Below are 14,743 nucleotides of genomic sequence, written 5' to 3' on the forward strand. Positions count from 1 at the left end.
ATCACACTCACCGAAGACATTTTTCAATGAAAGCAAAATCACGTAGGTTGACATAGCTTTACTGGATTGCAGCATATAGCTAACTATAATATTAATGAAACTTTTTATTTTCAGCAAACATGCAATAGTTAGTACCGTTCGCATTCATTTAGTCAGTACTGTATTATATGAAATATTTACTGAAAAATCATTCAACTGAGCTGCCATGCTCCAGTCTTGTGTATGTGCCTCTCTCTCACTCCACAAGTCTTCTGTTTCCTCAGTGGTTAAGTTGCTTTTAATCCACACATGATCTTCAGAACCATAATAATTTTTACCCGATCATTATTAAAATTCTAGGAAGAAAATTGTAAGTATTAATGTGTGAATCGTGCATTTAAATTTCCAGAGTATAGTGTTCTATGCCATTCGCTCCCCACGCCTTCTCGACTGGCTGACTTCAGAGACGATCCTAGATGCTCTGAGGCCGACACTCGACAGATCTTTTGTCGATTTGGACCCTGTGTTCAACATGAATATAGACGAGGACTACGATTTCCGTGCATCTGGGATTACGCGGACCAGTTTCTGCAATGTGTACCTCGAGTGGATTCACTTCTGTGCCAGTAAGCGGAAGGTTGGTATCTTGTGATAATTAGTGCTTCCCTGTTTTGGGACAGTGCTTCCATTCATTAGAGCTCTTCTGAGTGTACTTATACACAACCCATCATTCATTTGTTGGTGAATGATTGCTTGTCCTCTTTGTTATTGTTTCCATTAAGAAACTAAGAAATTATTTGAAATAGAGTTGTGATATTTGAATCCTGCAGAACACAATATTGAACATTTCTTCAGGACAGGTTAGTGAGGAGGAGGCAGGAAAATTCTTGACATATGTGCATATTTTTGTGGGAGGATCAGAAATGGCAAACACAAAAGCCCAGAAATCATCCATTAGCAGTATTGGATGTATTGCCATTCTGTGAAAACACGAAATGTTGAACTCAGTGACAACATAGTCTTTCTACAACCCTACTTTCCTCGGCCATGATATTGGAGCACTTTATGAACCAGACTGTTCTTTGGAATCCTGATACGGGGGTGTCCATTAATTATATGAGATCAAAATGAGAGAGGGGGACCTGTAATAAAATAACAGTAAATATCATTTGAAGGGGGAGGAGCAAAGAAAATCTCACATTAGTTTTTTAATTCAAGGAATGTACATTATTAAAATGAATAACATTTTATTTTTTTAAATTATTCATGAGCGTAGGCAGTATTAAAATACCCACCAATATGAACTGAATGCATGCCTGGGATTCCTTGATTTTAAATGAGCGCTGTGCAAGTTTTGGATTCCATTCGAGGAGTTCCTGCCATGCGGTTCAATATCACTGTCAGTCAGTGCATTAGTCATGATATTGTGCAAAGCATACAAAGCGAATGTTATTGTGTTCAAAAATTTGTATTAAAACTTTTACAATGCGTATTTTAAGTGATGTACTGATAAATTGAAACACACACACCAGCAAGAAGTTAATAGTTTGTAGAAGGAAACGAAGCTGAAGTTCAGTGACAAGAATACTCTTAGTGATCACATAAATGAAAAGATTGAAAAACTATATAATCTAAAGTTCAAAGGAAGGTACAAACAATGTTGTATTTCATCTGCAAAGTAAGTAAAGTTTCAGTGATATTTAATGTACATTGTATATCAATAACAGATCAGTTTTTTTAGGGTTCCATCAAAACACTTAATACTATTTTCATGGAGCATTTTTGTCCATGTGCCTGTTTGTCTGTCTTTCCGTCCAAATACAAACCAGGGTTAGAATGTTTAAAATGAAGTGTTTTTAATCATGTGTTAAAAACATAGTTTAATAAACTTTCTTAATCTGTGTTCCACATTTTTCTGTGAAATTGTAGCTGAAAATGACAACTATATTTAAGGTGCACTATAACAAGTTTAATTTGAGTACCTGTCTCGAAAGCTGCCAAATAGCAGAAAATATTCAGAGAATATCCATAATAAGAAGAAATAACATTTATAAAATTAATTTAAGCAACAACTTGGTGTTTTTAGTGGTATGAAACAAAAATGTGAACATATAAAATAAATTTAATTATTTAAAGATAGTAAGGTAAACCTCAGGTAAAGCAGAGGGGCGCTACCCCCACCCCACTCAAAATAAATAAATAAATCAATAAATAAAATAAAATGGCGCCAGACCCTCCTGGAATTAACGGATGTCCCCTAACTTTCTGATGACACTTTAATTTTTAATTACTACTTCTGTATACTATTTCTTTACGTGACATTGTTTTCTTAATTTTTCTCACCTCTCATTCTGTTGCTGAAAGATATGCCCCTTCGAATGTTGTTTGTTCTGATGGAGAGTCCAACATTCACTTGCATGGAGAAGAGCTGGTTTTGATAAGGCATTGGGAAAACTTTGGTAATTTTTGTTATATGGGCATTAGGCCACGGTTTGAGCAAAAAAAGGGGGGGGGGGGGGTCGAAGATATCTCTAGCACTAGGAGATGAAATGCTAGGCACAGAGACATGCATAATCCCCATGTAACAAGACTCACTAAGGTGTAAGTACATGCCATGAAAACCTATGGCTATGAAATCTGATATGTTTTTCATTTATTTACCTGTTTTTTAGTATTCCATTAGAAATAAATGTCTTGTAATAAATAGCCAGAATTTGACTGGGTAATGTACATTGTATTTTTAAATTAGTGCCTCCATTACCCATTCATCTCTGTCTTGGGTGGTTTGGCATTGTGAAGCCATGATACTAAGAATACCGCGTGAAATTATAGTGGCAGCACACCTGTGTACGTGTAGCGAGATGCTCACAGTAATAGACATGTAGGTTGTCTTTGATATCCAGATTTGTTCAGTGTTTGTGTACGGCTCACTTTTAGGAAGCAGAGATTGCGAGAAAAGCTAGCAGCAGCGGTGCCGAGGCATCCAGTTCGGAGACACTGCTGGCGCAGTTGTCGGATCGAGGGCGCGACTCGACGTTGGTGTCCCTGTGCTTCGCACTGAGTCTTCTCGGGAGACGAACACTCGGGGCTGCCTCGCATAACACTGTCTCCAGGTATTTGATGCATTCAGGTATTTCTGTGTGTCTGTTGACATGTGTGATGGATAGTCTTAATGTTTTAATTATCACTAAAAAAAGAAAAACAAAATCAAACTGCAGACACAAAAGTATTTCTCTACATATTCACTCTTCTGTGCGACAAATTTTTCCCGATAGTAGATGACACTGGGGAGGCTTTGGTTATGTAAATCTGCATTTTGGCTGATCGGCAAACATCCTACCTGGAAAATCACCTAGTTGTGCTGGAGATTACTGCCATGCAGTGGTTTCTTTATCTGAGTCATTGTGTGCCGTGTCAGGAGAATACAAGGCTGAAGCAAAATTGGCAACCCAAAGAAGCAGCATGTCTGACAGTGTGCTTTGTGTAATGAGTTGAGGCATTGCTATGGTGCAAAAATGGCCCAGTTTCCTGTGACACTGTATACTGACAGACTCCCTTAATCTTGCCAGGAGATTGTGGTAGCATCTTACTGTTATGGTGTACTTGTTACAGACAGTCTGTTAACATCAGATTGAACATAATCTGTTAATGCCAGATTATGACTGTCACAAAAAATAGTCTACATCACATAGCTCGATTACGGCTGGATCTTCGCCTTTTTTTTGGTGGTGATAAATCCACTCACTTCCACTGCTTGCTTCGCTCCTTTCCTGAGGTTGTAGGGACACACCCAGATGTTGCCTGTAGCGATTAGGTGGTTAAAGGAGCCATCTGGATTGTCCTGACATTTCTGCAACATTAGTTTTGGTGCTTTGGTTCTGCTTTTGAGTGGGCGAAAGTAAAGAATATCGTGCAATGTGTTGAAAACTGATTTTTGTATTTTCCACTATTACCTCGATTGTGATTTGCCAGTCTCAGAGCACTTGGAACCCCACTTTTCTTGAAAATTTCAGTTTCTTCACAAAGAGTTGCTCTGCCATTCCATCTTTCATTGTTCAAACTTTTGTAATCACGCTTGAAGCATATGTGCCTCCAAACCACTGCCTCTTATAATGGTGCATTGTTGTCTTACAGATTTAGCGTATCGGGCCGAATTGTTACGGCTTGCTCCCCGTCAAATACAGAAAATGAATTGCCGCACGATGATCCACTTTATCAGTGGCCTGTGCCATTTTGTTTTCACTCCTCGAGCAGTGTGGTGTGTTACTTAGGGCTAGGGAATTTGATGTGTACCAGGAATGCAGACATCTGCATGCAAACAAACAAAAAATTAATCACATAAGTTTAGTTTTTTGAGATCATAATTAAAACTTTGGCTATGTACGACTTCTGTAGGATATTGTTGTATTAGTTGAGCATTCTCTGTTGCATGTAATCACATGTAAACTGGCCTTCTGTTCACAATATACGGACACCATTACACACTGCTCACATTGAATGCCACTGTTCTATTGAGTAATATCTGTAATCTGAACTTACAACAAACAGGAAAAAGTTGTTTTGTGAACTTGTATATTGTGGTAATTTGTGTTGTTTTTTCCCCACTTTGACATGGCAAACAGTTTTATTTTTATTCTTGCTCATACTACCCATGTTAATGTAGCCAATTTCTTTTCATTTTCATTTATGTACTTTTGTGGTCTTTTATTTCTAGCAGTTCCTCTTCCTTTAATCCCCATTTACAAAGCCGTTCCATTATGTAATTTGTGTTGCAGTTCAGCTGCAAACAATACAATCATACTTATCTAACATAGGGAAAGAAACTACTTGAACAGATTTCTTGTGTTTTTGGATTTGCAAACTTGTTAAGTATGCTCTTGTTTCAAGGTTGGAATTTTTGTACATCCTGAAACTGTTTTATTTGAGGTACTTTATTTTTTTTGTTCAGATATTGTACCTGGATGTTTTAATTTGGCAACATGACTTGCATTTCAGAGATATCAAGTGAGAGAGAATTTAGTGTGTGTGTATGGGTGTGTGTTATAGAGTTAACACTGGATGTTTTTCTTAGTGTGTGCTTTTTATACAGTACTCATAATCATTTCAATTATAGGTGTCTGGCTAAAATTGTGTTCTATACTATGAAAAAGATTCCTGTAAAATGACAAGTTTTTGTGATTTGCAGTGTGGAGTTCTTCTTGTATGGCCTGCACGCACTTTTCAAAGGAGACTTCCGGATAACATCTGTGCGGGATGAGTGGATTTTCTCAGACATGGAGCTCCTGAGGAAGGTGGTGGCACCCGGAGTGCGGATGTCCCTGAAGCTTCACCAGGTAAACACGTATCTCTAGTACAGTTGCTGTGAGAGTCCCTTTGCTTTTGTGACAGCATCTACATCTAAGTTTGTGGGTAAATTGTGGTAGAATGTAAATACTTTTGAATTAAAGGAGACTCACACACCAAATAGCAGAAGCATTGAATCAGTGACAGGTGCACACAAAAAGAAAGAAAACTTGCTACCTTTTGGAGCAATCCTTTATTGAGATAGAGTACAAATGCTCACAGAAAATGTGCACACACTTAGCCGAATGGCCACCATCTTGGATGTTGACTTCCATCTCTGATGGCTCCATCCACACCTCTGTCTACATTAAACCCACTAACTGACAACTGTCCAGAATGCTGATAGTCCACGAAGGCCTTCACAGACAGGCTCTACCCCCTGAACCTAGTTTGCAAACAGCTTTCCTCTGCCGTATCCTCACACACCCCCAGTCCTCCTACCACCCCAAGAATCATCCACAAAGAAGCACCCTCCTTGTCACACAATATCATCGTCTACTGGAACAGCTGAACCGTATCCTTCATCAGGGCTTCAATTCTCTCTCATTGTGTCCTAAAATAAGGGACATTCTTCCCGAGATCCACCCCACCCCCTCCGAAAGCAGTGTTCTGGCACACATCCGATGTACAGAACATCCTAGTCCGTCCCTATATCCCCCTCACTCCTAACCTCTCTCCGTGGATCCATATCCTTGTGGAAGACTGAGGTGCAAGACCTGCCCAGTACACTCACCCAGCACTTAGTGCTCCAGTCCTGTTGCAGGCTTATCCTGCTCTATCAGAGGCTGGTCCATTTGTGGAAGCAGCTGTGTCGTACAGAAGCACTACACAGCTCTTTATGTCAGTATGATTAGCAATTAGCTGTCGACGAAGATGAATGGCCACTATCAAACTGTTGGCAACAACAAAGTTGACCACCTGGCGTCACAATATGCAGCTGATCGTGACATGCCAGGGTGTATATACCCTGGGACAACCAGGAAATTTTTAGAATTTTGGGAATTTTTCTTTGTTTTAGTTTTTACTTAAATTTTTATAATTTTGATTGATAAGGACTGACACTCTAACAAAGAATCTTAATGTTCATGCTACTGGAGAATAATACTGCAGTAATTAAACATATACAAGAGGGGGGAAAAATAGAAGTTGAAAAGGAAATGTGCCATTTACAGCAACAAAACACACTGCATACACAAGCATCTGCCAACAACAAACTGTGTCAAAGGCTTTAGGAGGAAGTCCGTGTAATACTTCGTAACAACAAACTGCTTCCGATGAGCGTGACACCACTGCTATTTACATTAGGTTTGTTTGAGCAGTTGCCAGTGAACTCGTGCACATGTGCAGTAGAGTCACATATGAGCAGTACCTTTTCCCACATCTGGCTACTTGATGTGTGGCTGTTGTATGTATTGGCAGTAGTAACAAGCAGCCAGATGCTACCCGGAAAAGTTTCTAGTGTGCCTTCCCAAGCTGCCAGATTTGCGTATGTGCAGAGCAGTCTGGGTTGTCATGTGAATGGGGTAGTCTGCATGATCTGTGTGTACATTTAGTGATTTTGCTGTCTCCTCTTTGTTTACACCTCTCATGTCAAAGGAAAACAAAATTGATTTCTGTGGCAAGCAGCTGTCAAGTGAATTAAACCAAATAAGGCTAAAATATGTTGTCAGTTTCAGTTTTGTGATTTTATTATATTTTCATGTTTTTGGCAGTTGATTATTAATCGTCTTGCAGAACAGTGAAGTCATTTTCGTTGGTTTGCTAAAGAAATTTGGCTTTTACTAATTTTTTTTCCCTGAGGCAGTCAATTTATTCTACACTATTGGCTATTATCAGCTGTTTGTGAGTTTCAAGTGCACGTTTTCATCTTCAGGCACGTATGGCATTATTCCATAATAAAGAACCAAACATGAGGTAATACAGTACTTTTTGTTTAAGAAAATTTTCATCCGGAAAACCACTCTGAGAGGATTAATATCAGGTTGGTGCCTACTTCATTATGAATATGGACATACAAATGTGCACTTTAAGCCAAATTATGTATCCTAATATGGTTTATGAGATTCCAATGCTCTTGGAGTATCCTCTGATGTTGTGTTTCCTTTATGATGTAATGTAAGACCTCTTAATGCTTTATGCTTGCAAACATATGGGCTTCCTACATCATCGGTGTTGCGCACGTGTAGAATGTCTGTTCTCTGGCGCTCTCTAGCAACTGCTGAAATGTACCTAGTTCTAACAGGTCGTGGGGAAATAATGTGAATGATGGTTTAAATAGCATTACTTTCAAAGTAAATATCCTTTTAAGCAAGATGAATTATGTTTTGTGTCAGAATATGCGATGACTTTCTTAAACCCCAGAGCCTTTGGCCCTCATTTCAAACTTCAGTTTTTGAAGACCAGCCACATACAAGAATTTTGGACCCAGAAGACCAGACATTATATCATTATTTAAAATTTTATTGGCACATTTGTGTGATGTATCTTAAAGTGTAACACACGAAAAAAAGACCAATATTATATATGAATGCTTATTAATCTTCGAGACCAGTATTATATTTGAAAGCTAGGTTTTCTTGTTGATACACTATGTTTATTAATTTAAACCATCAGCTTTTCATATTTGTGTATTTGTGCTACTTAACACTGATGTTGCTGTGGATTACCTGCATTGTGTGTCCTACACTCTGAATATCTGCTGTCATCAGCTAGCAAGATCACATAATATGAGCCATCATTGTTTTATGAAAGCGCAACACAGTCTTGATTTCAGTGCTTCGGAAACTAATGTGCTGTGTTTGGTGGAATTAGATTCTAAAGTGCTGGAAAGCTCTGAGCCGGTGTGTGAAACCTTAACCGTTCAAATGATTGATAAGTTTTACTGTCCTGAGAGAAAGTAAACTGTCATTTAACATGAGAAAACTGTATTTTCCCCAGTTATAAAGTCTATTATTGATTATTCTTCTTCACTTAATATTGATTCTTAAAACTTTGTAAGTAGGCTTTCACGAGATTGTCAGCATTTATCTTCAAGCATCTGCAAGTTTAGATTTTGTAGCATGTCAATGATGCTCTCACAAGAGTTGAGCAACTTTGTGATTATTCATGCTATCCCATTTCTATATACATTCAATCTGCTCTGTTGGTCCTGTTTGGAATGCATCCCTTGACTAGGTACTTCTCAGCTCCAGTTAAAGTAGTGAGCATTGCTGTCTGACCGTGGAAGTTTGCTGTTAACAGAATTAATTTTATTGACAATGAGAAGGAGAAAGCAGTGACAGCACAGACAGATAAGAAGATGGAATATGCAAGCAAATTATTAAAGCTGTGCAGATTGATGCTTTTTAAATTATGTGAGGATGAAACCGTGCTGAGATGAGTGGAAGTGGAAGTATTTACCCCAAAGAAAAGAAAAGGCAACAAAGTGCACACAGTAAATATTCAATTGACAATATGGATAAATGTGTTATTGGGCAGAAATATGTTACAAACAATACTAGGAAATGCCATCCTTGTGAGAATTTCTCAGCTTATTTTCTACAGAACTGGACTTCAAAGCTAGCAAAGAAATTCCATCACGAGAATAAGTAGTGGTATCACAGAATGTACTGAATGGTGATGTGGTTCAAGGCACCAGATATCTCACTGTATAGCCATTTGTCCCGATAGACATCCATCCGAGTGATGCAGTGAGTTGCATTTAGCCATCATCCATTAGAAACATCACCGCCTGTGAAACAGATATGTAAGGTCAGAAGTTAGTATACTTTGTGGGTGGTTGGCTCAATCCTAGATGAAAGCAGTTTTTCCTTTTTTTCTTTATTTTTGCAATACTTTTTTTATTTTGAAAACAGTGGATAACTGCCTATGTTATGTTGCTTATAAATTCAATTACAAATAAAAAAGTGATTTCATGTGTAATACACAGGAAGGCTCATTCAAATTTATTTATTATGTTACAATTATAATTTTTAGAGTCATAGGAACATTGATAACAAATTGTTCTTGCACCATTAACATTACATGAAAGATGTCTTGGTACAGAAGCATTAAACTTTCAAAACAAATTATGGGGAAACTTACATCGCTAACATTCTGCAATATTGACTTTTGTGTATTAATTTTGGGGCCATAAACCAGCTTCTGACTTAAATTCAGCAGTCTTCTCCCTTACTTTTAGTCAGATAAACCAATGTATTTCGATGCCGACAAAAATTATGAAATAAAATCATAGTACGACAGGCATCAAACAAGAATGTACAGTATAGTGTGGTGTAACCTTCTGTGTCGTAATACCTTCATGCAGTTATTGATTTCTCTGTTGGACTACTGTTGAACTACTCTGACTTTGTTCTAATTGCTGTAATATTCAAAATTGCTACAGAATATTACTGAGAATAATTTGTGATACTGCTATTGAGTTAACAATTCATATATTCTTTTTGTTACTACACACATGAACTGTTATACATGTAAACCAGTGTATTTTATATATAGTCTGTATATGTATTTCTTACCACATATCTGAAGATTGTGATTTTGAAATGACAGGAACATAGAAAAAAATTATTCATGATCAGGACCTTCCTACATATCAATGAGCGCTTGATATGTGTACTGTGTGGTGTGAACACTTCATGTATGATATGACAATCAATCGAGATGGTTAAAATGTAAAAAGTGTTTTGTTTATAATCATTTATGTGTAGAGATTAAGTTTTTGACTGGGCAATTTAGATCAGTCTAAGATCTGGTATCTGACCACTATAATTTTGCTGTTTTCATGAAACAGTTGTTTCCGGGGTTGAAATTAAACTTGCCCGTGTTTGCAGGACCACTTCATGGCCCCAGATGAGTATGAAGAGCCTGCTGCTTTGTACGAGGCCATCTCCCAGCATGAGGAGAAGCTTGTAATCTCTCATGAGGGTGATCCTGTCTGGCGGAATGCCGTCCTGTCGGGAACTCCTTCACTCCTAGCTCTCAGGTATCCATCTGAGATGCTATTCGCAAACAGCCCTCAAGAATTTTGCTACAATGTCATGAGAAAAATTAGTCTGTTGTTATTGTTTGTCCCCATCTCTAACTTACTACAGGGATATGAATATAATAGAGGGAAACATTCCATGTGGGAAAAATATATTTAAAAAGAAAGATGATGAGACTTACCAAACAAAAGCACTGGCAGGTCGATAGACACACAAACAAACACAAACATACACACAAAATTCTAGCTTTCGCAACCAACGGTTGCCTCGTCAGGAAAGAGGGAAGGAGAAGGAAAGACAAAAGGATATGGGTTTTAAGGGAGAGGGTAAGGAGTCATTCCAATCCCGGGAGCGGAAAGACTTACCTTAGGGGGAAAAAAAGGACAGGTATACTACAGTTAAAAATATAATAGAGGGAAACATTCCACATGGGAAAAATATATCTAAAAAGAAAGATGATGAGACTTACACCAAACAAAAGCGCTGGCAGGTCGATAGACACACAAACAAACACAAACATACACACAAAATTCAAGCTTTCGCAACCAACAGTTGCCTCGTCAGGAAAGAGGGAAGGAGAGGGAAAGACAAAAGGATTTGGGTTTTAAGGGAGAGCGTAAGGAGTCATTCCAATCCCGGGAGCGGAAAGACTTACCTTAGGGGGAAAAAGGACAGGTATACACTCGCGCACACACACACACATATCCATCCGCATATACACAGACACAAGCAGACATTTGTAAAGGCAAAGAGTTTGGGGAGAGATGTCAGTCGGGGCGGAAGTACAGAGGCAAAGATGATGTTGAAAGACAGGTGAGGTATGAGCGGCGGCAAATTGAAATTAGAAATTAGCGGAGATTGAGGCCTAGCGGATAGCGAGAAGAGAGGATATGCAGAAGGGCAAGTTCCCATCTCCGGAGTTCTGACAGGTTGGTGTTAGTGGGAAGTATCCAGATAACCCGGACGGTGTAACACTGTGCCAAGATGTGCTGGCCGTGCACCAAGGCATGTTTAGCCACAGGGTGATCCTCATTACCAACAAACACTGTCTGCCTGTGTCCATTCATGCGAATGGACAGTTTGTTGCTGGTCATTCCCACATAGAACGCTTCACAGTGTAGGCAGGTCAGTTGGTAAATCACGTGGGTGCTTTCACACGTGGCTCTGCTTTTGATCGTGTACACCTTCCGGGTTACAGGACTGGAATAGGTGGTGGTGGGAGGGTGCATGGGACAGGTTTTACACCGGGGGCGGTTACAGGGGTAGGAGCCAGAGGGTAGGGAAGGTGGTTTGGGGATTTCATAGGGATGAACTAAGAGGTTACGAAGGTTAGGTGGACGGCGGAAAGACACTCTTGGTGGAGTGGGGAGGATTTCATGAAGGATGGATCTCATTTCAGGGCAGGATTTGAGGAATTCGTATCCCTGCTGGAGAGCCACATTCAGAATCTGATCCAGTCCCGGAAAGTATCCTGTCACAAGTGGGGCACTTTTGGGGTTCTTCTGTGGAAGGTTCCGGTTTTGAGGAGATGAGGAAGTGGCTCTGGTTATTTGCTTCTGTACCAGGTCAGGAGGGTAGTTACGGGATGCAAAAGCTGTTTTCAGGTTGTTGGTGTAATGGTTCAAGGATTCCGGACTGGAGCAGATTCGTTTGCCACGAAGACCTAAGCTGTAGGGAAGGGACCGTTTGATGTGGAATGGGTGGCAGCTGTCATAATGGAGGTACTGTTGCTTGTTGGTGGGTTTGATGTGGACGGACGTGTGAAGCTGGCCTTTGGACAGGTGGAGGTCAACGTCAAGGAAAGTGGCATGGGATTTAGAATAGGACCAGGTGAATCTGATAGAACCAAAGGAGTTGAGGTTGGAGAGGAAATTCTGGAGTTCTTCTGCACTGTGAGTCCAGATCATGAAAATGTCATCAATAAATCTGTACCAAACTTTGGGTTGGCAGGCCTGGGTAACCAAGAAGGCTTCCTCTAAGCGACCCATGAATAGGTTGGCGTACGAGGGGGCCATCCTGGTACCCATGGCTGTTCCCTTTAATTGTTGGTATGTCTGCCCTTCAAAAGTGAAGAAGTTGTGGGTCAGGATGAAGCTGGCTAAGGTAATGAGGAAAGAGGTTTTAGGTAGGGCGGCAGGTGATCGGCGTGAAAGGAAGTGCTCCATCGCAGCGAGGCCCTGGACATGCAGAATATTTGTGTATAAGGAAGTGACATCAATGGTTACAAGGATGGTTTCCGGGGGTAACAGACTGGGTAGGGATTCCAGGCATTCGAGAAAGTGGTTGGTGTCTTTGATGAAGGATGGGAGACTGCATGTAATGAGTTGAAGGTGTTGATCTACGTAGGCAGAGATGCGTTCTGTGGGGGCTTGGTAACCAGCTACAATGGGACGGCCGGGATGATTGGGTTTGTGAATTTTGGGAAGAAGGTAGAAGGTAGGGGTGCGGGGTGTTGGTGGGGTCAGGAGGTTGATGGAGTCAGGTGAAAGGTTTTGTAGGGGGCCTAAGGTTCTGAGGATTCCTTGAAGCTCCGCCTGGACATCAGGAATGGGATTACCTTGGCAAACTTTATAAGTAGTGTTGTCTGAAAGCTGACGCAGTCCCTCAGCCACATACTCCCGACGAACCCTTGTCCGCCGGAAGAATGACGATGGATTGGTCAGCCTTCAGATCATGGATAGCCTGGGCTTCAGCAGTGGTGATGTTGGGAGTAGGATGAAGGTTTTTTAAGAAGGATTGAGAGGCAAGGCTGGAAGTCAGAAATTCCTGGAAGGTTAGGAGAGGGTGGTTTTGAGGAAGAGGAGGTGGGTCCCGCTGTGACGGAGGACGAACTGTTCCAGGCATTGTTCAATTTGGATAGTGTCTTGGGGAGTTGGATCATTAGGAGTAGGATTAGGATCATTTTTCTTCGTGGCAAAGTGATATTTCCAGCAGAGAGTACAGGTGTAGGACAGTAAATCTTTGACGAGAGCTGTTTGGTTAAATCTGGGAGTGGGGCTGAAGGTGAGGCCTTTGGATAGGACAGAGGTTTCGGATTGGGAGAGAGGTTTGGAGGAAAGGTTAACTACTGCATTGGGGTGTTGTTGTTCCAGATTGTGTTGATTGGAATTTTGAGGTTTTGGAGGGAGTGGAGCTGGAAGTGGGAGATTGAGTAGATGGGAGAGACTGGGTTTGTGTGCAATGAGAGGAGGTTGAGGTTTGCTGGAAAGGTTGTGAAGGGTGAGTGAGTTGCCTTTCCGGAGGTGGGAAACCAGGAGATTGGATAGTTTTTTAAGGTGGAGGGTGGCATGCTGTTCTAATTTGTGGTTGGCCTGTAGGAGGATGCTCTGAACAACCGGTGTGGATGTGGGAGAGGAAAGATTGAGGACTTTTATTAAGGATAGGAGTTGATGAGCGTGTTGATTGGCTGAGTGGATGTGTAGGTGAAGGATTAGGTGGGTGAGGGCAATGGATTGTTCGGTTTGGAACTGGTATAGGGACTGATGGAAAGAAGGGTTGCAGCCAGAGATGGGAACTTTAAGTGTGAGGCCTTTGGGGGTGATGCCAAATGTCAGACAAGCCTGAGAAAATAAAATATGGGAGTGTAATCTGGCTAGGGTGAAGGCATGTTTGCGGAGGGAATGTAAATAAAACTTAATGGGGTTGTTGTGGAGGTGTTGTGAGGGTGACATGGTACTAGAAGGTGGAAAGTGGAACTCGAGGCCGAAATGAAAATGAAAATGAAAATAAATATAAAAATATATGGGGAGAGATAAAGGTAAAACTAGAAAGCAAATGGAGATCTGGTGTGAAAAATGCGAAAAAGGGTTGGTTAGAGCTGGGCTATGTTGATCCTGTGGTGAACTTGTGTAGGTAGATAATGATGTGCATAAAGGTTAGGTGGTTGTGTTGCCGCCAAAACACGTTAAAGGGTGGAGAAATACGGGAAAATTTCGAAAAAACTACATGAGGATGCATTAAAAGGAGTGGTTTGGTGGTGGCAGATTATGGAAATGAAGCTAACAATTGTCTGATGAAGAAATAATGACGTTAAAACCTGTGGGAAGCGGCTAAAAATGATCGGTGATGTGAGAAAAACGGAAATGGAAATTAAGCAAAAGTTATTAAAACTAGCCGAAAAGGTTGTTTAATAGCTGAAAGGAACTGTTTGTGAACTGGAAACGGTGGATTTTATAGCAGCGGTAGTGTTGAAAGCGGAAAAAAAATTTTTGGTTATGGTTTGGAAGTGGGTTACGTATTATTACGTATTATTGAGTATATATCGGCGGGATAAAATTGTATACTGGATTACGGTAAAAAAGGAGAAGGTGAATAGAAAGTGAAACTGCTGGCAAAAACAGAAGGAGGAAATAAGACGACAGAAAAGACTAAGAAATGTAACAGTGACAATAACAAACGTGATTGTTGGGTTCAAATTAATGATATGAATATAATAG

General features: G+C 40.3%; 1 protein-coding gene across 1 annotated transcript in view; it reads left to right on the forward strand.

The window, feature by feature from the left end:
• LOC126106529 (pecanex-like protein 1) overlaps positions 1 to 14,743 on the forward strand; it is a 274,178-nt gene that overhangs the window by 199,488 nt on the left and 59,947 nt on the right. Inside the window, exons 25-28 of the mRNA XM_049912855.1 lie at positions 389 to 616; positions 2,917 to 3,092; positions 5,165 to 5,312; positions 10,155 to 10,306. Of these exons, the coding sequence (XP_049768812.1) occupies positions 389 to 616; positions 2,917 to 3,092; positions 5,165 to 5,312; positions 10,155 to 10,306 (704 nt within the window). The remainder of the gene's footprint in view (positions 1 to 388; positions 617 to 2,916; positions 3,093 to 5,164; positions 5,313 to 10,154; positions 10,307 to 14,743) is intronic.

The sequence above is a fragment of the Schistocerca cancellata genome, chromosome 10 (assembly GCF_023864275.1).
Source record: "Schistocerca cancellata isolate TAMUIC-IGC-003103 chromosome 10, iqSchCanc2.1, whole genome shotgun sequence".
NCBI lineage: Eukaryota > Metazoa > Arthropoda > Insecta > Orthoptera > Acrididae > Schistocerca > Schistocerca cancellata.